Source organism: Pleurodeles waltl, chromosome 4_2 (assembly GCF_031143425.1).
Source record: "Pleurodeles waltl isolate 20211129_DDA chromosome 4_2, aPleWal1.hap1.20221129, whole genome shotgun sequence".
Classification (NCBI taxonomy): domain Eukaryota; kingdom Metazoa; phylum Chordata; class Amphibia; order Caudata; family Salamandridae; genus Pleurodeles; species Pleurodeles waltl.
In genome coordinates this window covers 690,512,506-690,535,686 of record NC_090443.1, presented here as the reverse complement: position 1 = coordinate 690,535,686, position 23,181 = coordinate 690,512,506, and the positions used below count along the sequence as shown (strand labels likewise).

At 40.7% G+C, this 23,181-nt stretch overlaps 1 protein-coding gene across 1 annotated transcript in view; it reads left to right on the top strand.

Moving 5' to 3' along the window:
* Positions 1-23,181, top strand: part of LOC138293927 (vitellogenin-A2-like) — a 93,616-nt gene that overhangs the window by 33,582 nt on the left and 36,853 nt on the right. The window contains exons 9-19 of the mRNA XM_069233206.1: positions 2,179-2,336; positions 2,423-2,588; positions 3,074-3,199; positions 8,767-8,985; positions 12,419-12,642; positions 12,758-12,855; positions 17,883-18,007; positions 19,167-19,268; positions 20,636-20,755; positions 20,853-21,042; positions 21,187-21,280. Coding sequence (XP_069089307.1) covers positions 2,179-2,336; positions 2,423-2,588; positions 3,074-3,199; positions 8,767-8,985; positions 12,419-12,642; positions 12,758-12,855; positions 17,883-18,007; positions 19,167-19,268; positions 20,636-20,755; positions 20,853-21,042; positions 21,187-21,280 — 1,622 coding nt within the window. The remainder of the gene's footprint in view (positions 1-2,178; positions 2,337-2,422; positions 2,589-3,073; positions 3,200-8,766; positions 8,986-12,418; positions 12,643-12,757; positions 12,856-17,882; positions 18,008-19,166; positions 19,269-20,635; positions 20,756-20,852; positions 21,043-21,186; positions 21,281-23,181) is intronic.

The window sequence follows — 23,181 nt, the reverse complement described above, 5'->3', positions numbered from 1 at the left end:
GCCTTTACGTGGTATTTATACTCCCGGGCAAAAGCGACGCCCGGGAGTGGGCGTGGCTAAAAACGGCGCATTTGCGCCGCTTTTTAACGCCTGGGTCAGGCATGGCGTTAAGGGACAAGTGGGCTCAAAATGAGCCCAGAGTGCCCTCCCCTGCCCCCAGGGACCCCCCCTGCCACCCTTGCCCACCCCAGGAGGACACCCAAGGCTGGAGGGACCCACCCCAGGGACATTCAGGTAAGTTCAGGTAAGTTTTTTTTTTTTTTTTTTTAATAATATTTTGTGGCATAGGGGGGCCTGATTTGTGCCCCCCTACATGCCACTATGCCCAATGACCATGCCCAGGGGACAGAAGTCCCCTGGGCATGGCCATTGGGCAAGGGGGCATGACTCCTATCTTTACAATGATAGGAGTCATGTTGATGGGGGATGGGCGTCGTTAAAAAATGGCGCAAGTCGGGTTAAGACGATTTTTTCGACGTAACCTGACTTGCCCCATTTTAAGACGCCCATGCGCCATTTTCCCCCTACGCCGGCGCTGTCTGGTCTACGTGGTTTTTTCCCACGCAAACCAGGCAGCGCCGGTCTGATTGCGCCGTCTAACGCCATTCCATAAATACGGCGCCCGCATGGCGCTTCAGAATGGCGTTAGACGGCGCAAAACTTTTTGACGCTAAACTGCGTTAGCGCAGTTTAGCGTCAAAAAGTATAAATATGGGCCTTAATGTTTTCATTAATTCCACTAAACCATCAGCAATAATTCACATATGATTTTCTAACAGTCAAGTGTGGATGAACAAAGATGCACAAAACTGAAATCTATGAAACTGTAATATTCAAAATGATTGTTTTTGCTGTTTCTACAAACCTTTTTCACAAAATGTTATAAATTGAATTGCACTGGTTATCGGAATTTAGGATAACGTGCATACATTAACCTTTTATTGCGTTTGTAAAATATTTTTAAAAGCTTTACAACTTTTCCTAAACGTTTAACTATGACACTTACACTGACAAGTGAAAATTGGTTTTGCCCCATTTCAGGCTTTCTGGAAAATATTCAAAAAAGAAATGTTGTAAAATCAATACCATGTACCACATGAGGGTGCAATCAAAAGGGGCAATTTCTGAAATATGTAAAAAAATATTTAAATCATGATATTAAAAAATAGACAATGTATGTAGTCGTGTCTTTTCCTTGTTGGTTTTCCTTAATACATGCTTTTTTTAGCATTTATTCCTGGGCGCCAAGAGAACCCGTGGCTAGGACGTTTAGAGAATCCTTCTGTAATACATTTAAGGGAACTACAAATGACCCAATAAGTAAAGCAAGGGGTACAAATGACTTTAGAGACTAGGGGCCAGATTTATGAAAATATTTTGCACTCACAAACGGTAAAATCGGCCGTTTGCGAGTGGAAAATAGTGGTCTGCAATGCATGAAAGGCATTCGCAGACCACAAAGTAGAAATCACTAAAATTGCGATTTTTAGCGTTGCGACCTGGATTTTGTGAATCGCAATTCGCGATTCGCAAAATCCAGGTCGCAAGGCAATGCTGCAAAAAATCCCAAATTGTGATTTTTCGCAGAATGGCATTTTGCACATGCAAAATACCATGATCTGCAACCAGGTGGTGTAAAATTTAAAAATGCAGTGAAACTGCATTTTTAAATTGAACATGTAAAGCACACATGCCCTTTTGGCATGTGTGTACCTTACATGGTAAAAAAATAATAATTGGGGTGCAGGAGAGGGGGCCTTAGGCCCCCAGCACCCTGGCCTTTTGCATTTCCAAAATTGCAATTTCTGGTTCAACAGGCCCATAGCAGCAAATGGGGCCGGTATCGCAATTTGCGATTCGGTAATAGCATTTGCGATTTTTAAGACATTGCTATTACCGATTCACAAATGTGATACATGGCCCTTTGCGAGTCGGTAATAGCGATTTCTTAAAAATCGCTATTACCGAATCGCAATGGGCCGTGATGATACATCTGGCCCGTAGTCAGAGAGAGTGGGGGAAAAATTAGCTTTCTATGTTTAAAAAATCTGTTTCAATCAATGCCCTTCGCCTTCGTTCTTGAACATTTTGGTACAGTACGATTCATGCTGTTTTCCTGAGTAATGGTTTGCAAATAAATGTTATTATTTATTCTTTGTGTTTCACACTTTGGTATAGGTTGCAGAAACCCTGCAGCACTTAGTACAGAATAACCAACAACAGGTACATGCCGATGCTCCTGCCAAATTCCTACAGCTCGTCCAGATCCTTCGTGCTGCAAACTATGAAAATATCCAAGCCATATGGAAGCAGTTTGCAGACAGACCTCAGTACAGGTGATTAGTCGTCATCATGTCACACCAATGGCTTTTTCACTGGGATTGCATCTGTATAACTCATAGGATTGGTATATTACCTGCAGGCACTGGCTCCTGAACGCCATCCCCGCAGTGGGAACCATTGATGCACTGAAGGTTATCAAGCAGAAGATCCACAATCAGGAACTGAGCCCCTCGGAGGCAGCACAGGCTGTCACTTTGGCTGTCCAGTTTGCAAAGGCAGATCACCAAACCTTACAAGTAGCTCAAGTAAGAGTTGAACTCTGCATAGGTATTTTTTGCAATGACAATGTCTAACATTTTACAGTTTCTAATTATAACAATAAGCCTAGTTGCATGCTACAATGGCAACTTGAAAGTCCACACTCCTCAGCTTTAACTGTCAAATAGTTTTTTTGTTTCTGTGTTCTGTTGTACTACCATCTCAATACTATAGCCAGCCCATTTCACATTGGTCTCACCAATATAACCTTGGGTGTATAGACCTTATTATAAAGTACAACAAATAACCCAAAATGTCAAGCAATTGAATATGTTATAGTAACATCATTTAGAAAATGGTGCTTTGTGGAATGGCGACATATATAAGACAACTTAATATGGAATTTCTTGTAATGGTTTTGCTGTTATGCAAATAGGTAATTGTGAAACTAGGAAATATTTTCAGAAGATGTGGGGTATAAAATAAACATGCTCTCTATACCAATGGTTGACCTATGTCCATGGCCTTACAGGATTTAGTCAAAGTGGCAGAACATCAGAAATCCTCTGCCATCTACAAAGCAGCGATCCTGGCATATGGGTCCATGGTGAACAAGTACTGCGGTGCACACTCCTCTTGTCCTGAGGAAGCTCTATCCGTGAGTAGCGTTTTCAACACTGACAAGAAAAAATCATATTCCATGCAATGTGTTTACTTTATTAACACAATCAGTGTGTTTTCTAGCACGTTAATGTCCGTATGCTAAATTATGTGGACACAGCATCGGTGACAATTGTATGTCCATTATTACTATCAGGTAGGATGTAGTACTAAGTACCAACATTATATTTTTCCTTATATCCATACAAGTGCTATTAATAAACAAGCATTTGCAATGCAATGGGTCTCCCATTTGCTCGAGTTAAAGCTATTAGCGTTGTAAACTCCTAACCTGACTTTTCTTGCCATATAAACTGAAAAGTAAAAGTAAAACAGTTTCACATAACTAACCGGACTTTTCTTGCCACATGAACTGAAAACAAAAAGTAAAACAGTTTCACATAAACGAGCCGATGGCTGCCATGAGCGAATAGCAGACACACAAAATGAAACAGAAATTTGCTTGCAGTGAAACATGTCAGCAAAAGTGCAATTATCCATGTAACCGGCAAAAGTGCAGTTATCCATTAACAGCGTCAATGACATGCAAAGCGCTTGACTAATGCCCAGCAAGATCGTGCTGCCTATGAAATAAAGAGAAACAGTAGTCCAGAAACCATACCCAAAAAATGGAGCCTCGTATGTTTTCAATAGTTGGCTGGTGCGCTCGAGGCAGGCTAAACACCAGAAAAGGCATGACAAATGCAGGCCTTTCATTGATTAAATCAAGCAAATTTTAAAAGGCAAGCCCACAAACCAACCAAACTGATAGGCGTGACATGGGCGATGTTAAAAGCCCATAGAGAGATTACACCAGGGACAGAGCACTTTGCGGGAAAAAGCATGTCGCTCATTGTAAATAGTGTGGAAGGGTAGAACTCCTCCAATCAGAAACAAGAGCCATGCTCTGAGAAGAGACAGAAAAAAGAAAAAGAAAGAAGGCCACAGAACAATAAGCAAGCATATGACATCAACAAGAAAGCCAAACAATGATCAGCAACAGGCAAACCCAGAGAACATTATAGGTATTGGTATTGTATGAGAAAGAGCTTTCGACCACAAGCAGGTAAAGCTGTCTGTAGGTCCAAAAAATAAGTAACATAAGATGGAAACATAGGCTTTGGACACGTCTATCAACTATATTAAGAATAAACTGCCCAAAACATGGATTAATCTAAGGGAAAAAAGAATAGCACTTTGAGAAGGCACTAAGGGCCATATGTACGAACACTTTTTCCCCATAGACACAGAATGGGGAAAAACCTTTGCTACATCTGGCCCTAAATTATGATTATTGACTTTACAAACCATTCTCAGGATGCAACTGGAATTTCCGCAGGCCACCTAGCATTTTGGTATGCAAGTGCAGTCAGCAAGGGGTGCACAAATTACTTCTCAGTCAACTAAGTCATATCTGCATATCAAACAATGTGTGCCCAAACTCCATCTCCGTCTCTAAAAATAGGAGTTTATTAAGCTCCTGTGCTTACACTAGTGTTCTTATTTAACATGAGCAAATTCTCATTACCAGCTCAAGACGGATGCCTAACAGACTGCTTGAGTAAATATTAGCTATAGAGTACACATCATATCCACATAAGGATTGCAGTGCACAAACTAATACAACCTGGGAGGCTTAAAAATCAGACGTCAGCAATTGTGGTATCAATGTTCTATGATGACTTCTGGGTACAGGTGAGCTCGCCTGGGATGTCAAACAAAATAGAAAAAAGTGAAAACCTTAGTTTGAATGAAGAGAGCATTTTAGAACTATTCAGCCACTAAAGGGTTTTGTGGAACAGAAGGGGTCTATAATAAACTTATGTCCGAACACAGACCGTTCTACTACTTTGAGGTTGTTCACCGTCCTAGGGCAGAGCGAAAGGTGGGGGAAATTATTGGTGGGGATAAAGACAGAGGAAAAGGTGAACACTGGAGGCACAGTGCAGAGGGGTGGATGGGGAAGGGTTCTCCCGCCAAAGAGAGTACACTAGTGAACACAGTGGCGAGGTCAACAAAGTGTCATTATATACAGAATGGATGCCCAAAGTCAAACTCCTGTTGACTCCTTGAGTGGGCATTGTTACATATTGCCTCACAAGGGGCGTGATACTGAAAGGTGACTCAACAGGCTGCATAGGCCTGCCCTGGCTACAGGTTTGAGTAGGAGAGTGTGGGATTGTCAAAGTAGAAAGATGAATGTCTCTGGAATACAAAAAAACTGGAAGGTCCTGTGCGGATGCAGCATCTTCCACATGAGGTTCGAGAGGAGAATCTTCCTGGAGGATGACGATTAGCACCTGTACGGCAGATTCATTGGTAAGCACTGTCTTGAAGGGGTCAGACTGGACCAGGCCCTAGTGGGTACCACAAGAGAGGGGTTGGTGGGCGCTAGGAACACCTCGAGTCTCTGGGTGATTTTCTGATAGTAGGCTAGTGCACCATCACTGTGAAGGAAAGAGCACCCTTAACCTCAATGTAATGCAACGCCTCACAATTGGACACAGAGCAGTAACAAGAAAGGAGTGACAGGCCACCAACCTCATGGGTGAGTCTAGGTATCAGGCAGTCATTTAGTAGGTCTCTGGTGGGCATGGGCCCTTAGCCCTGGAGACATTCCAGTTTCAGGCCTAGATAGATCCTGGTACACAAGACATGGCAGATCATTCATAAAGTGGTAGCCCTAAAGGCAGATAGTCAGATTTCCTAAGCAAAACCTATGAGCCCGCACTGTCCAACACATGATCATTTTCTTTATAGCCCAAGCATGCAGTAGAGCAACACAAGGAAGGTTGGGCAACACAAGGAAGGGCATTAGTTGTCAGGGAAATCTGGAAGGTGCGGCCTGAAAACCTGTGTGCTCAGGAGAAACCCCAATGCCATTTAGTCTTTGCCCAAGGAACTATTTTAAATGATCTTTGGATAACAGGCATAGAGAAACCAGCAGTAAAGCAACTAAACTGTAGAGGATGTAGGGTGACCGTGGCTGTCGCAGAAAGCCATCAACTGATGCACTCATTTAATGAGACGGAACTCAGTAAACTATCAAGCTGGGGGGGTAAAGGAGGCACATCAGTGGGTCTGTGCAGGGAAGCCACTGATATCAGCCACGCAGGAAAGTCTCTTCATCTCCGGCATCAGGTGTTCTGTGCTGCATTCCATGCGATGTGCCTGAATGCATCAAGTTCATATTTTACTGGAGCCACACATATCTTTAGAGTGCTGAGACGGGGTACAAAAAGGACAGAGACTGACACTGAATTGAAAAAAAGAAGAAAAAAAATCCCAAACACACAGATGAAGTGATTTCCCAAAGTACGTCTAGAAGAATGAAAAACCACCTAAACAGATTATGACAATTAACAAAGGGGGCATCCGAAGAAGGTAGGAATTTAACATTAACCTCAATAGTGAAGCCATGCCCTCAAGACACTTGAGCTGCCTGAATTAGTAGATGTTGCATCTTCAAAAACAAACATGCTTTTACTGTGAGGGTAGCAAAAGTATAACTGTGAAACAGAAATGTGGAATTTCGCCCAACAACCCAAGCCCTTTCATCTTTCCCGTGCATCCTAAAAAATTAACGGTTTAAGCTGGTTTTAATACATAACCCTGCCCAATTTACATACCTCTGAAGGATAAGCCAGCCTGGCTTTGCTGGCATTAACACCTATGCCTTGCAGGGTGAACGTTCATGTTCACTAAGTCAAAAATTAAATCAATGCAAGCATGCAGAAATCTCAAGACCAGTTCAGTAGCCCTGCAGAGAGAACTGTGCCTAAAGGAAAATGCCCCCCTACAACACAAATAACCCTTTTTATTTTGCAGAAGTAGTCAACATTTTTGGATAATCTTCAAAAAATTCACGTATCCTTATGAAACCAAAACAGACATCTGCTGTGCAAATCGCCCCCACACTAAGCGCAGCACACGACATTAAGAAAGTGCAATTATACATGGAACAGGGTCAATGTGATGCAAAGTGCTCAACTTCTGTCCAGCGAGATAGTGCTGGGCAGGAAATTAAGAGATAAAGTAGTCCAGAAACCTGCTGAAAACACAGAGCCTTGTATGTTTTCAGTAGTTTACCAGTGCACTCGAGGAGTGCTAAACACCAGAAAAGGCATGACGTATGCATGCCTTTCACAAATGGAATCAATTGATTTTTAAAAGGCAAGTCCAAAAACTAATCAAAGTGACGGGCGTGACATGGGCGTGGTTAGAAGCCCACAGAGAGATTACAACATGGCCCAGAGTGCTTGCACGCGCTCGACCGTAAAAAGGGGCAAATTGCATTTTGACAATAGTGCCCAGGTCAATATACTTCAAATGAATACATATTGTAGGAAAAGGGCTCCTGTGTCCATAAACCCTATATAATAGGCAAACCTTCATGCAGAACCTGTTTGTGCCACAGATTTATTTTCTTTCTCTTAATTAATTATATAAAGTAAATGTTTTTAAGGGACAATTTTATATCGGCTAGCAGTACTAACAATGAGTCCACTTTTCAGAGATGGTAATTGTGGCTCTTATTTAGAGTCGTTATCCTGAACACTGGATCTGAAAACAAGTAGTCTGATCTGCCTCCTCCACTAGGTATAGAGAGACCGAAAGGGAGCAATTAAATGGTAGATGGCAGTTTGCTGTCTTGCTGGCTTCCTCCTGCTTTTCTCAGGCCTCCACAGAACTCAAGAAATATGGGTGGATTTCAGGTGATGCTCTTGTCTTTCAAGTCTCCATGATGCATCATAGTCACTGTCAGGGGTTCCTCTCGATGCTCGCCGTGGATCACTGTCAGCAGTGTTTCAGAACTACATTCTCTTCTGGAGAACAAACAGGGTGGACATCTGTGCCTGGGAAGGGGAAAAAAGGAGCGTCTTTGGGTAAGGTGTTTGGATGCTGGGTATTTTTGTGACATATGTTAAAGAATACAGGAAGGTGCTCTGTGAGTTAATGGCTTATCCTGACTGCTGTGACTCATATGGAGGTCAAAGGATGAATCCCACCATGGCACAATCAGGCTACTTTCTTCAGAGTTAGGTTGTGGTGTTAAGTGATGGTGACACTATTTATCTCGAGAGATTATGGATGATTGCATGAGTGCTAAATAAAAAAATGAGTTATTATTTAAGAATACAGCAATCAAAAAACAAAGAACGGGAAGGGTGGTGAGGACACCATTTAATTTATAGAAGAAAAGAATGAGGAGAGGTCGGGATGTTGAACATAGTGATTTGAGTGTGACACTCCTACATGGCAGCCTGCACATGCTTGTCCAAGACATCAGTTTAGAAAGTTAGAGTTCATTTTAAACTGGAGCTGAATAGCTGTCAATAAAATTATGTTTCCTACCAGTGATTTCTAATTGACGTCTTATACTACTTACATTTTGTGCTTGTTGTCTAAGATGTCATTCAGAATAGCTGCATGGTAAACAACTGCATTGGTAAGAGCTGTCTTTCAAAAATGATCTATGTGTTCTCAAAGTAAAAAGAGGAACAAAACGTACTCATCAAGAAAACATGTGAGTGAAAGACTGGCAAAAATGTGTGTTTTTTGCAGCCCCTGCATGACCTTGCAGCTGAAGCCGCCAACAATGCCCATGAAGAGGACATGGCTCTCGCTCTCAAGGCTCTTGGGAATGCAGGACAGCTGTCTAGTATCAAGCGAATCCAGAAGTTTCTTCCAGGATTCTCCTCCAGTGCTTCTCAGCTACCCGTGAGGATCCAGACTGATGCAGTGATGTCTCTAAGGAACATTGCCAAAGAGGATCCAAAGAAGGTAAGAGAGATGCAGCCATCTTGTGTATTCATGAAAAATAGAAGTAAATCTGAGAAGAACACCTGAAAAGCTGGGTCAGGCATTTGCTTCCAGGAGCACTATTAGGAATGTTAAGTAACTATTCTCAAGGGCTCTTACCCCATTGTATGGAGTTCTAAATAGCAGAGATGCCCATAAAGGAGATATTGAGCCCCATATGCCAATTTACACTTTTTTGTTTAATTATGGGAAAACATGTTTCCTTCTTGAGAAAATCCTTGCCTGACACTCCATAAACTGTGGGGTGATCCATTACCTTTCAACCTTGGAAGTGGAGTTCCTCTAGTCCTTTGCTGGAGTAAATATCTGATTGTTTTCAGGGTGGAAAGGGTTAAATTAGCAGCTTGGTAACGCCCAAAAACATATATGCTTGTGGTCATTCCCAAACCTGCAATGCTAACCACGTCTTTAAAAAGCCCACTTGCCATCTTGTGAATACATTTTCGAGTAAAGAGCTGTCTGCACTCTTGGTGTAAATACTTTTAGACCTGCCATTAATCCTTTAGTGGGTTTCAGGCAGGCACAAAAAGGTAAATTTAGTTATAAAATTACATTTACAAATGAATTGACCTTTATGAGTAGGTCCCTAACTGTATATTTGATCTTGAGCACAATATTTGACTGGATATCTATTCCACTGTGTGGGTTTGCCTACATAAGTGCACAATGTAATAAAGATAACGTGATCAAGTATAAGCACAACATAATTGTCATAATTAATTTCCCTGGGGTTTTGCCAAGCTAATTTTTAAAAAAGCACAAAAGACAATACATGTGAGCGTGTATGTGCAAACGTCATCTACATTGTAAAATGCACCTCTTTGTTCTTTTCTGCATTTTAAAAAGTCTTCCAAAGAGGAATTTTGGAAATGTCGCTAAGAAACAATTTTCCTCTTTTCTTTGCAAACAAATGTTTTGGAGTGAGATGTTCTCTTTGAAAATACCCACTGAAGTGATGGGGGTATTCTAAGAAGTTCTGATTCACCTCAGAGAATATTCATGCCGATTAAGGTCTGGCTGTGGAGACAAGATACCTAAAGGCATTGAAAATGTATGTGATGCTCCCAGTTACAGCTTTGTTGGTGTTCACCTCACATTGTAATGATCAAATAACCCCTGTATGGACTTTTGTTTGTCGAGAACGAGAAATAAGAAGGAGTAAACATCTACATTAATCCAGTAACATCATAAATCATTATGGCTTTTGTTACAGTCAATAAAGAGGATTTATTCTCAGTACTTCACATATTTATCATTTATTCAGTGATAATTAGCCTCTTATGCATCAGAATTAGGCATGAATGTAATTCAATAACTGATATTTCGATATAAAGTAAAAAAAAAAAAAAAAAATTGTCAAAATAACAGTAAATATCGTAACAATGCAGCAAGTCTGTTCCATAAAGAAAGTCCCCTAATCTAAATATTTTGGTGTAAGGTAAAATAAGGTGTCAGTTCAGATATTCAATAAAGAGTTCTGATGAAAGAATCAATATATACACCTAAAGACTCTGCATACAAAGTGGAAAATACTCTCAGCTTTAAATCAGCATACATCAAAGAATAATAGGCTAAGCAAGCTCTCATGTAGAGAAGTATAGAAACTCAAAAATAAGTCTCAGTCTGAGGGGTGGGGAGAGAACTCCTCAACAACCCACTCTTCTATATGAATACGCACTGATATATACACACACACAATTTCTAAATAGCATTATATTTTCTTTCATCCTCTTCATCCTCAAAAGGATTTCAGGAAACTACTGGGAATAGGTAAACTTCCCATCTGCTCACACTTGTGCCATAGTCTTTAGACATCAGTCCTTCAAATGCTACATTGTTCATAATCTGTGGTCCAGACTGTTCTTCTCATGAATCATCCTTCCTGCTGCCTCCTCTCCTACAAGTACAAATCTCACTGTCAGCTGTCTAATACAAAAGAATTGCCTATTCACTAATTAACTGAACGCTTCTTCAAAGCTGCAACATTTGCAGCAAAAAGGAAAACATTCAATGGAAAATACTGATACCATGTGAAAAGCAGGCCTTTGAATGTTAATGCATAATTTTTAGTTAATATGACATTAACAATTAAGCTAACTTAAATCCATGCTTAGGTACTTCATTCCTAGGCCTATAACATTTAGGAATGATTACCTGCTACAAACGTTTGCGTTTAAGCAATGGGCTATTTAAACACGGGCTTGTGTATATTTATAAAAAAGGCTTTTTTGTTTACAAATTACATTTGCACTAGCCTACTGCAACTTACAGACAACCTGCCAGGGCACTCTGCTATTGTAATTGCTTCTAATAACTTCTTCATACGGAGGTTACACCTGTGTGAGTGAACCAACATTCTAAATCAACTGCAAATATTGCATGCAGAGTTTCCAACCTTTTTCTGATGAGCTTTGCGTACAAGACCAAATTAGTAACCTAGATGTCAAGATAATGTTGAATATTAACTTAAATATATATTTTAAGGCAATTATTTTAATGTCAAAGTTATCGTTTATTAGGTTGAGGCACACTGAAAAATCCACTAATGTGCTCTTTGCAAACTATTGCTTATCTGTTCTGAGAAAAACGCTGATCACTGATACCCCACCACACCCATCCATGGACCATTTGGAAACCGAGGGCCGGGTTAATAAAGATTTGTGTATGAACAGGTGTGAATTACTATTAGAATAGTCTTGAATTGCTCACAAATTCAAGAATAAGCTAGGAGTACTCCTGTTGTGCAGCTTCCCCTGGAATTCAGGGATAAATCATTGCAAAATCTTTGTGAATTGAGCTACAATGTGTAGCCCAGTGTTTAGGAGTTTTAGCAAACTATAGAGAAGTTTGACTTGTCAACTTTAAATCACAATTTGTCTGTGTTTACGCAGTACATTGAGAGCACAGCCTAATTCATTTGTAGCCAAGCACTTACAAGGCTTGCAATAGATGCAGTTTATTGGACCGAATCTAGTCCAATTCACAAAGACTTTGCTATGAATACATATGCCTTATTCTTGCAGTACTTGTGCCTTATTCCTGAATTTCAGTGCTCAGTATTGAATATTTAAATAGTAAGTTGCTGCAAAATAGTCATTAATCTGGCTAGCTGTTCATTCAGACATTGGAAAGTTACTGATTGCTGTAAGTCAACAATCTCAAATATTACTTCACTTCTTGAAAAGTGATCTGAACTTTAGTCAACAAAAGAAATTACTAGGCAGACAGGGACTACTTTAGAAACTACATACATCACATGATCTTCTTGACATCAAGCCTTTTATCAATTAAAATATATATATTATACTCAAAGGTACATTCCCAACTCCTGATGTTACTGCTGCAATTTGCAGTGTTCATACAATGCAATAGACACGTTATTTTCTCTCTGTAGGTTCAGGAGATTCTGCTTCAGATCTTCATGGACCGCCAGGTTCGTACCCAAGTCCGCATGATGGCCGCCATGGTTCTGTTTGAAACCAGGCCTGGTCTTGCCTTAGTGACAACTATCGCCAACATTGCATCAAAGGAAAGCAAAGTGAACCTGCAACTTGCAAGTTTCGTCTATTCACAAATGAAGGCCTTGTCCAGAAGCCGGGTCCCATCACTCCATCAAGTGTAAGTGTCAAAGCACAAGTTTATAATGAGAATGGAGACATATAATGATATGCAATTGAATGGTAGCTCACCTATAGCAAGACCTCAATAACAAAAGTTAATATCATTTCTTTAGGGCTGCTGTTTCCAGTGTTGCTGTAAAGATATTGAACCCAGTGCTTGACAGAATGAGCTATCGATACAGCAAAGCTTTACACATGGATTCCTTCCAATGTAAGTCATTAAAATGTGTGCAGGTATTTGACTACCTTTTGAGCTGTATTGGGGGCTTTCCTTAGGTATTTCCAAAGCTGCTCTATTTTGCAAGCAGTTCCATTAAGAGATACATTCATCTCTGTTCTATAAAACTACATCAACAATATAAATATAATAAACATTTTGGGAAAGTTCACATAACCCACAATTGTCACAACATTCTTGCTGCTAGTTTTAGGAAGTCTTTCACATTTTTACAGACAGAAGTCCTACAGTTACACAACACCTCAACCTTCACTCATTGCCCTGGCTATATTGAACTTCCTGGCTCTGTCAGTAACAAATAACAGCTCAATATTGAATTCTTCAGCCAAAATCTTGCATTTGCCATTGAGGTTGGTTGTTAGTTGTAGGCTGTCAGCTGTGTGCACCAAGCATATCTGATGTAAACATCTACCCGCCCTAAAATTTAAAAAATACCCACTTAGCTCTTGTACAGAAATAGTCAAATATATGTATTTCAGAAGTTCTTGATCTCTGAAGTGTGAAGGATATATTTGGAAATGTGACACCATATTCCCCATCCCATGTTCTGGTGTGAAAAACTCCTACAGTCAAAGTAGTTTATGTGTCTGATGTAATTCAACTCATCTATGATCTCAATATAAGAGTGTTTGAAAATAAGACAAATTCATCAAGTCACCTTGTTGAGTCAGAGTCATGTGGGCAATTTATGCTACTGCTTCCCAAAGCTCTGCTCTGTGAAGAAAATGAGGTGCACTTTTTAGGTAAAATGCCATATGAATGTGGAGCAAACCATATTCTCCATATATAATCTTGAAATCTTAAAAAGCGTTCATAGTAAACGAACAGCATGGCAACCGAAACACTTGATGACTAAATTTAAGACAGGGCGCTTATATTCAAAACTAGGTGATGGCTAGCCCATTTATATTCATCAAAAAGCCATCTCTGCTTTCAAGGCGGTGAAACACAGTGCTAACTTTATGTTTTGATTTTTTAGAACACAAACTGGGTTGAAGTGTTGAGTTGGGATTTTCTTTTGTAGGTCAAATCCTACTTTGCAGTGAAACCTTGCCTAAATTAATGTAAAGTACTGGCATGCATTAATTGGCACTCCTTTGAGGCAAGGGGGTGTTCCGTTACCAGTATATAGGTGTTCCCATGCAACCACCCATGGATTTTGACAATCTCGTCTGGATATCACCATGAAAAAGGATGATTACTGTTAAGGGATCTCCCTAGAGCCCCAGCATAAAATTAACTTTTCATGCTTGCCCCAGTATGCTCTGTGGCTTAATGTAACAAGCATTGGCCAAGCCAATAGGTCTCTCCCATGCAAGAGCTATTAGTTTTGCCAATGTGTTTTAGCCAGGTTGTACACCAGCATAGCTGCTGTTCAGTATGGCTACAAGTTAATGGCATAGAGGAGAGTGGTGTGGAGTATTATAGAGTGGAATGGCAATGATTGGATTAAAAAGTTGTAGAGTGGCAGTGGAGTGGAGTGGCAGAGAGTGCTGTGTATTGGAGTGGCATACAATGGAGTGGCATAGAGTAGAGTGGACTGGTGTAGAGTACATTGGTGTAGACTGTTGCAGAGTTTGGTGGCATAGAGTGCAGTGGCATTGAGTGCAGTGACAATGAATTCAGTGGCATACAATACAGGGTCGTAGAATGCAGTGGCATGATGCATAGCAGAGTGCAGCGTGGAGTGGTGCAGAGTAGAGTGCCCTAGAGTAGAGTGGCAGAGTAGAGTGGCACAGAGTAGGATGATGAAGAGCAGAGGAGTGAAGAGTAGAGCCGTGCAGATTAGAGTAAAGTAGAGTGGCGTAGAGTGTAGTGGCATAGAGTAGAGTATAGTGGTGCAGAGTGGCGTAGTGTAGAGCTGAGTGATGCAGAGAGTAGATTAGAGTAGATTGGCCTAGAGTGCAGTTGCACAGAGTGCAGAGCAGAGTTGAGTAGCATAGAATTAAGTGGCAGAGAGTGGTGCAGATTACTGTAGCACAGAGTGGTGCAGAGTAGAGTATACTGCCATACAGTGTAGTGGCATAGAGTGCAGTGGCATAGAGTGGAGTAGTGCATAGCAGAGTGGCATGGAGTTCAGTAGCAGAGAGCGCAGTGTTGCAGAGTAGAGCGGCAGAGTGCAGTGGAGCAGAGTGGAGTAGAGTGGCCTAGAGTGCAGTGGAGCAGAGTACAGTGATACAGAGGAAGGTGCAGTGGCATCGAGTTCAGGTACACATAGGGCAGTTGTAGAGAGTGCATTGGCATCGAAAAACAATGTTAAGAGCAGTATCCAGCAAGTTTGTCACATAAATCCTCTCACTTTGAAGTCAGAGAAAGAAAAGTAAACAAGTGCCCTCGGAAGACATCACCTGACATTTGACCTCAGTCTTTGAATGCACAGCAAGTGTGACAAGATAAGAACAAGATTCACAGGCCTGTTTACAGAAAGTGAGGAGTCAGAAAGTTACTGTTAATAAAGTTTTGGTAAAGAAAGGACCAAACTCAAGCTGGACATTCTAAAACGATTAAAGACAGCAAATGGAAAGCAAGAATGGAAAGCAAGAAGAAAATGTGAGTTACAAAGCCAATGACAAGTAAAGGACAGAATGCATCCCAAGACAAATTTCAGAATTTTCCCAAGAGGCCTTTAGCTGCTGCAGCCTAGAAAGCAGTGCAGCAGTTGATAAAAGATCCATACCTTTGTCAAAATGATCAAAAATAATTCCCATCCCCCCTTGAGTGTAAGGGGATTTCTGTGCTGCCGCTCATGAAACAGGAACAAAATGTGATGAGAATGCCAGCCTCTACTATATTTAAGTTTATAGTTTGTCATAACTCAACCAAAGCCTGTGGTGGTAAACAACTGAAGTGCAGGAAAAACAATGTAAATCACATCCATCATCCATGGCTGCAATAGCAGTCAGCAGATTCAGCAAAACATTTACCAGATTTTCACTGTTCTCTCACCATCATGAAATAACACCAACAATCAGTTATTGGTATAGACGTTGTTCCAGAATCCTGCTTGGAAAGATGGTAGTATACTTTTTCTTCAACCAGACAACACACAAATACCCTCTGAAGCACTTTTTAGTTATACTAGGAAAGACAATTAGTCATAAAGATCAAAAATAATTTACACCCTTTGGGGCTGATATGAGAGCCCCGTGGCCCCTCCTTGCGCCACATTAGCATCATTTTTATTTTTTACGCTCGTGTGGCCCAACGAGGCTAAAATCTTTGTGCCAGATTTACAAAGTGGTGGAATGCATGCATTGCACCACTTTGTAACCCTATGCGCTACATTATGCCTGCACCAGGCATAATGTATGCAAAAGGGGCATTCTCCCATAAGTGGGGACGAACAAATGGCACAAAGAAATCTCAGAGATTTCATTGCATCAATTATTTTGGCACTTTTAAAACCTGCTCAGAGTAAGCGTTAAAAGGAGACATGGCATTGTTTTCAATGGGCCTTAAAGGGCTTTGCAGGATTAGCGTCAACATTTATGATGCTAATTCCTGAAAAGCTTCAAACTAGTGACAAAAATGTTGATGTTGATGCTAACTACCACAAGCATTAACATGAAGATCTTTGAACTACCTTTTGTGCAACATACTCATCACATAGTTTCACAAGCTGCAACAGTGAAACTGCACTGTTTGCTACATCACCTCATGTAGGATCAGATGAGAGGCACTGATTTCATGCAGGTAACAAACACGATTTTAGGCAGTGACACACGGTTTTTTACAGGAATTTACCCACTCTCTTTACACAGGTCTAAGGTCATAACAATCGCTTGATCTTTATGGGTTACCACACCGCAACAGAATGGGGCATTTAACAGTGGGCAGTGGTGTGACCATGTATATAACCTTTTTCCACTTTTATATTTCCTTGGGAATGCCAACCACTGACGTCCATAATTTGCAAATTTGATGTGAACCTCACATGGCCATCACCACATTCCTTATATCTCTATGTGGTTGTTCAACATATTTAGATGGTGAACAGAAGAGAAATAGAATGCCCTGGCTGTCACCAACCTCTCTTAAGCAGTAAATAGGAATACACGAAAGGACAAGGCTAGCAGAAATGTCCTCTCCTTGAACAACAGAGAATATATACCAATCCTGTAAATGTCATCTTTTATTCCTTTACACCAATTTTTCTAGTGGTGCAACGTGGTTTCATTAATTACAATGGTATACGAAACTTAGGGCCTGAATATGATTATGGCGGATGGAATACTCCATCACAAACATGATGGATATTCCGTCCGCCATATAAAATGCTCCATAGGACATCATAGAATTCTGTTTTTGGGATGGGATATCCGACACGTTTGCGATGGAGTAACCGCATCCGCCAAGAATGTAATCAGGCCCTTAGGCCATTATTTATGGGGCTTTGGCATAGGGCAATGCTGCAAGTTATCTTTCTGTAGACGGCCCTACGGCAAAGTGAAAGGGCAGGAATGCACTGTATTGATGCAATACTGTGCATTCCTGCCCTTGTGCCATTTTGGCAGCCTAGCACCATCGTGCAAGGGTGCCTGGTTGCATGCAGGATTGATTTTGTGCAGGAAGGGGCACCTTCCTGCACAAAAAATCCAGAGATGCAATTTTCTCTTTCTATATGTGCTGCAGAATGGAAAGAGAAAAAAAGGAGAGAAATGGAAATATTTCTGCTTGTTACACCTCACCTCGGATGGTGAAAAGTTTTGGCGTTATGTGATTAAGTAGGCTGCTTTGCCTTACTCCATATCTATGAGGCCATTCAAATGCACACAAAAAAGTTTTGCATGGCCTCATAGATAAGGTTGAGAGGTATACGCCACTGGAGCATAACAAAAAGGTGATGCTCCGGCAGCGCAAGCCCCTCATAAATGAGCACATTAGAATTTTAAGCTGTGCCTTGAGTTGTCATGAGAATGTAGGCGTACCACACTAAAATGTCAGACCAACCATTTATGCAACTTTTATAACAAAACACTTTCTTATTTCTGTGTTTATAGATGCACTAATGGCTGGAGCCACTGCAGATGTCTTAATTATGAACAGCGCCACCACAATGTTCCCCGTGTTACTGCTTGCCAAAACCCGTGGGTACATCACGGGTGCAGAGGCTGATATTCTAGAGGTAAAGACTGCTAGGCTGTCATGGTAAAGGTCTGCACTTCTAGACCAGTAACTAAAGTATGGAGGAATTGCAGTATTTATATCTGAGGCCCAGGAAGATATTGTAAACCATGTATCAGGAAATGCAATGGAACCCTGCAAAATAAAAACAAGCATTGGCAAAGCCAAAAGGTGTCAGCAATCCAAGAGCAGTAGGCATTGTGAATTTCAGTTCTTTTAGCCATGTTGATTAGCATCATGGTTGCTTTATAGTGCTACTCTTTCATAGATTGTTTTTTCTCTGTTCATGCTGGTAAATGTAGTCATCTTTCCTGCCTCTCGGGTTAATGTTGTGTTTAAAAAACTATTAATTCATTCACCATCCACAGCGTAGAAATTTCACTCTCAGGAAAAGTATGTATATTAGGAGCACGGTACAGCAACTGCACAAACAGCAGCAGTGCAGGATTAACAGCACCAAACTCCAGTGCTTAACTTGTGCTTGTTGTTCCCGGTGCATAGCACCAGCACTTATTTTTGAGGGCTGGCACTTATTTTTCTGCCTCAAACATTTACTGCGAGCAAAATACATTTATGGGAAAGACAGAGGAAGAGAAAAACGAAAAAGAGTCACAAGGGGAGAAAGCAGAAAGCTGCAAGAGTGAGCTGAAGGGGCAAGGAGTGGCTTTAAATGGATTGAAGAGGCCCGAGATGGCTTCAGGGCAAGCACTCCTATGGAGTGCTTGCACACAAATAAAACAAGGGCCATTATTTTTTATAGGTAATCAGCCTTCCATGTCTGTTAAGCATGAGCATCAAGATTTAAATAACTTTCTGTTATTTATTTTTATTTCGGGACTGTAGCCCCTGCAGGCTGTTTACTAAATACAGTAAAGCAGGCCATGTGAGAGAGGTTGTGTAAGGCGGGCAGGAAACGTAAAGGATTATCTCGCTCGCTTCCTAGAGGTCTGCACGGGAAAGAAATGTTTTAAAAGATTGTCTGCGCTCATTACATTTTTCTGCTAGCTGTGCTTTCTCACACACACTTCTGCTGCCGTACATGACACTGCAGGGGCATAATTATTTGATTTTATAGTTTTCCAAATCAGTGATCAAACATGTTCCTTATTTGCTAGATCACCCAGCCATACAGAGACTTATATTTAAATATGTGTTAATAGATTGCTGTCCGAGCAGAAGGCCTGGAACAAACTCTCAAGAAACAAAATATCCCGTTTGCAGAATATCCAATGCGCAAGAAAATTCTTCAGATTGCAAAAACGGTAAGGCATTGCTTCAAATTTGTTGGATAACGCATTTTATTGCAGGAATTCCATAATGACCACTGCACTTCACTAGTCAATGCCCACTTGCATTGAATTTCTCCCACACTGTCTCTAGTTTTTCCATTCCACTCAGTCACTGGACCGCCAAACACAAGGCTTTCCAGGTTTTTTTCTGCTAATTTTATCAAGGTAACTTTTTGAAATCCTCTGATTTCTGGCTGATGAGGCAAATCCACCAACAACCGGATTGCCGTCAGAAGAATTCGTATTCTGCTGGCAAGAATTCCTCACCTGGCACATTTTGCACCATCTGCAGAGAACCAGTAGAGTTTGCATTGCTGTAAATCTTTGTGTATTTGTCTCGTAGAGCAAGTAATTAGCATATATCAAATCCATATTTAGGAGTCCGATTTGTGCTATTTGATGTTACCACTTTTATTTTATATGCCCAGGTGCAGCAATGTGGGTGCCGCATGTCACAAGACATTTATTTCAAATGAACACAGGCAAAGGAAATGGAGAAAAGGGCTTATTTAACAAATGCAAACCTTTTGCAATGGTCAGATCTTGCTCTGCTTCTGAAAATTCATATGATCTGCCTTGTGTGTCTTCCAGAGTTACATAGACTAGGCCATTTTGTTCTTCCTTGTTACAAAGTTATCAAATCATTTATGTGTAACTACAGTGAAGGTGCTCCATCAGAGGTGATAGATACTTGGGGTGGTGCCCATTTACACATAGGTGGTGTAACATTGCTCCGGCAACAGTGGAGAGTTTACCACTTGCTACCAAATATAAAGCAATTGCACGGGGCCAAGTAAATTACTCAGAGAGCCACTTTGTATAAAAACACTGTGGGCCCCATCTCCTTAATAAGGGATATCATAGGAGTCCCCTTATGTAATCTGAAAATTTGTACGGTTCCATTTGAGTAGTGGCAAAATCCACGTACTGCAGCATTACAACTAAACCCATATGCTCATTTTATCAGTTAGCTTGTAAGACAGGGGTTAGTTAAAGCAGTCAGCAGATATCCCCACAATGATCTTATGCACCATTCCTCTTCTAATGAGTGGCAGATAATGCAGGGGGTTCAGTGCACTTTATAAAATGGAAGAGGTTCCACTGCATTCTTTGGCTGCATCTTCTCTCTCTCTCTCTCACAAGCTCTCAAAAGAAACTTCCTTGCAGCAACAATGGATCATCAAAAAAACCCTGCAGAGCGACATTTGAGATTGTCATTTTCCTCTACTGACAGTACTAGAGCTTTTTCCTATTACTTAATCAACTTAGTTAACCAAAATAATTTTGACTTTATAAAGCTGTTGCCTAATTCTTGCTACTTGTGTGCTCTGTTTTTACAGTTGCTGGGCTTTAAGGCACTTCCTGCAGATGCCCCACTAATCTCATCTTACATCAAGCTGTTTGGTCAGGAGATGGCCTTTGTTGACATTGACAAGGAATTTATTCAGACTGCCATTAAGGTAACTACTGTTCTAGCTCTATTTCATATGATCATTGCTCTTTAAAGCAGCAGTACCTCCCATTCAATGATCCTCTGGTTTATTTGTTTTACCTCAGGCTCTCAAAGAACCAGCAACAAGGCACAGTGTGGTGAAAACTGTTATCAACAAACTTCTTAATGGTGTTGCTCTGCAATTTGTCCAACCAGTGTTGGCAGCTGAGGTTCGACAGATCGTTCCCACCTGCGTTGGTCTGCCCATGGAAATGAGCATATATTCTGCTGCTGTGGCAAACGCTGCTGTCAACAGTATGTTTCTTTAATATTTCATTAACTTATATTATTGTTCTTGAATGATGAGCAGGACTAAAAGTTCTATGTTAAGCACATGTTGGACAGAGAATTATACAACGATTTTCATTTGTTTATTTGGTGTTTCTTTTTTTTTTGCAGCTGATGTGAAGGTGTCTCCCTCTCCATCCTCTGATTTCAGCCTCGCTCAGCTTCTGGAGTCCAATATCCAGGTGCATGCGGATGTTGCTCCAAGGTAATATGAAAATACACAATAATTTATCCAGTGAAATAGAACAACCAATTGAATGGGAAACTTTAGCACTGTTAACACCCAGGGTGAATGTTTCTAAACATTATGGAGCTTTTTTAAGAAAATGTGAATTAATCCCAGAGATTTGTGCTTTGTGCGCAAATGGTTGGACATAATATTTAGGGCCTGATTTAGACTTTGGCGGATGGGTTACTCAATCACAATCATGACAGATATTCAGTCTGCTGTTACAATTTCCATAGAATATAATGGAATTACAAGACGGCGGATGGATATCCGTCACGTTTGTGACAGAGTAAACCCATCCACCAAACTCTAAATCAGGCCCTTAGTCTTTAGCAAATTTAAGGAGATGAAATGTTGTGTATAGGAGACATCAGTTATCATCAGATGTCTTAGCTGAGTGTGTCTCCCTTAGAAAGAAAGTGGTTGGATGAGACTTCTCGCCAGACAGTATTGAGTCTCCGTTTGAGTTATCAGATAAGTGTGGGCATCAGAGACTAGCCCAGTACTATCACTTCCAGCGACACCAATAGCCTATAGTGATGTTTAATATAGAAAGATTTTAATAAATGGGGAAGCTCATGTGTATTTAACATAAAGTCCATATGATTAATTCACAGGTCTGGGGTTTTCAAATCTTCATTGTACTTGTCTTCAAGATTTAAAATAATTCTTATTCCAACAGTTCATTTAAGTATTACATAACACAGAAAACATTTCTGCCAACCCCTCTTTCGCGAAGACCTTCTTAGCAATTTCTATTTACAACTTCCAGTAATATTATTGATGAGTAGCATCATACTTTTAACCCCCTCCCTGCCAGGCCTTTTCCCCCCTCAGGTGGCAAGCCTTTTTTTGGCTATTTGGGGCAGTTTCCGCTTAGGCCCTCATAACTTTTTGTCCACATAAGCTACCCACGCCAAATTTGCGTCCTTTTTTCTAACATCCTAGGGATTCTAGCGGTACCCAGACTTCGTGGGTTCCCCTGAAGGAGACCAAGAAATTTGCCAAACTACAGCGAAAATATTGTTTTTAAAAAAAAAAGAATTGAGAAAAAGGGCTGCAGAATAAGGCTTCTGTTTTTTTTCCGTGAAAATGGCATCAACAAAGTGTTTACGGTGCTAAAATCACCAGCTTCCCAGCTTTTAGGAGCAGGCAAACTACAATCAGAAAGCCCCATTTTTCAACACAATTGTGGCATTTTACTGGGACATACCCCATTTTTACTTTTTTTTTCGTGCTTTCAGCCTCCTTCCAGTAAGTGACAGAAATTGGTGTGAGAACAATGCTGGATCCCAGAAAGCTAAACATTTCTGAAAAGTAGACAAAAGTCTGAATTCAGCAAGGGGTAATTTGTGTAGATCCTACAAGGTTTTCCTACAGAAAATAACAGCTGAAATAAATAAATATTCAAATTAAGGTAAAAAAACAGCCATTTTTCTCAACGTTTTACTCTGTAACTTTTTCCTGCAATGTCATATTTTTTAAAGCAATATCCCATTACATCTGCTGGACTCTTCTGGTTGCGGGTATATATAGGGCTCGTAGGTTCATCAAGAGCCCTGGATACCCAGAGCCAATAAATGAGCTGTGCCTTGCAATGGGTTTACATTACATACCTGGCACACAGCAATTAATTTGCTGAAATATAAAGAGTGAAACATAGGTATCAAGAAAACCTTTGTATTTCCACAATGGGCACATGATAAGGTGTTGAGAAGCAGTGGTTATTTGCACATCACTGAATTCTGGGGGGTGGCCATACTAGCATGTGAATTACAGGACATTTCTCAAATAGATGTCTTTTTTACACACTGTCTTATATTTGGATGGACAAAATGTAGAGAAAGACAAGGGGCCATAACACTTGTTTTGCTATT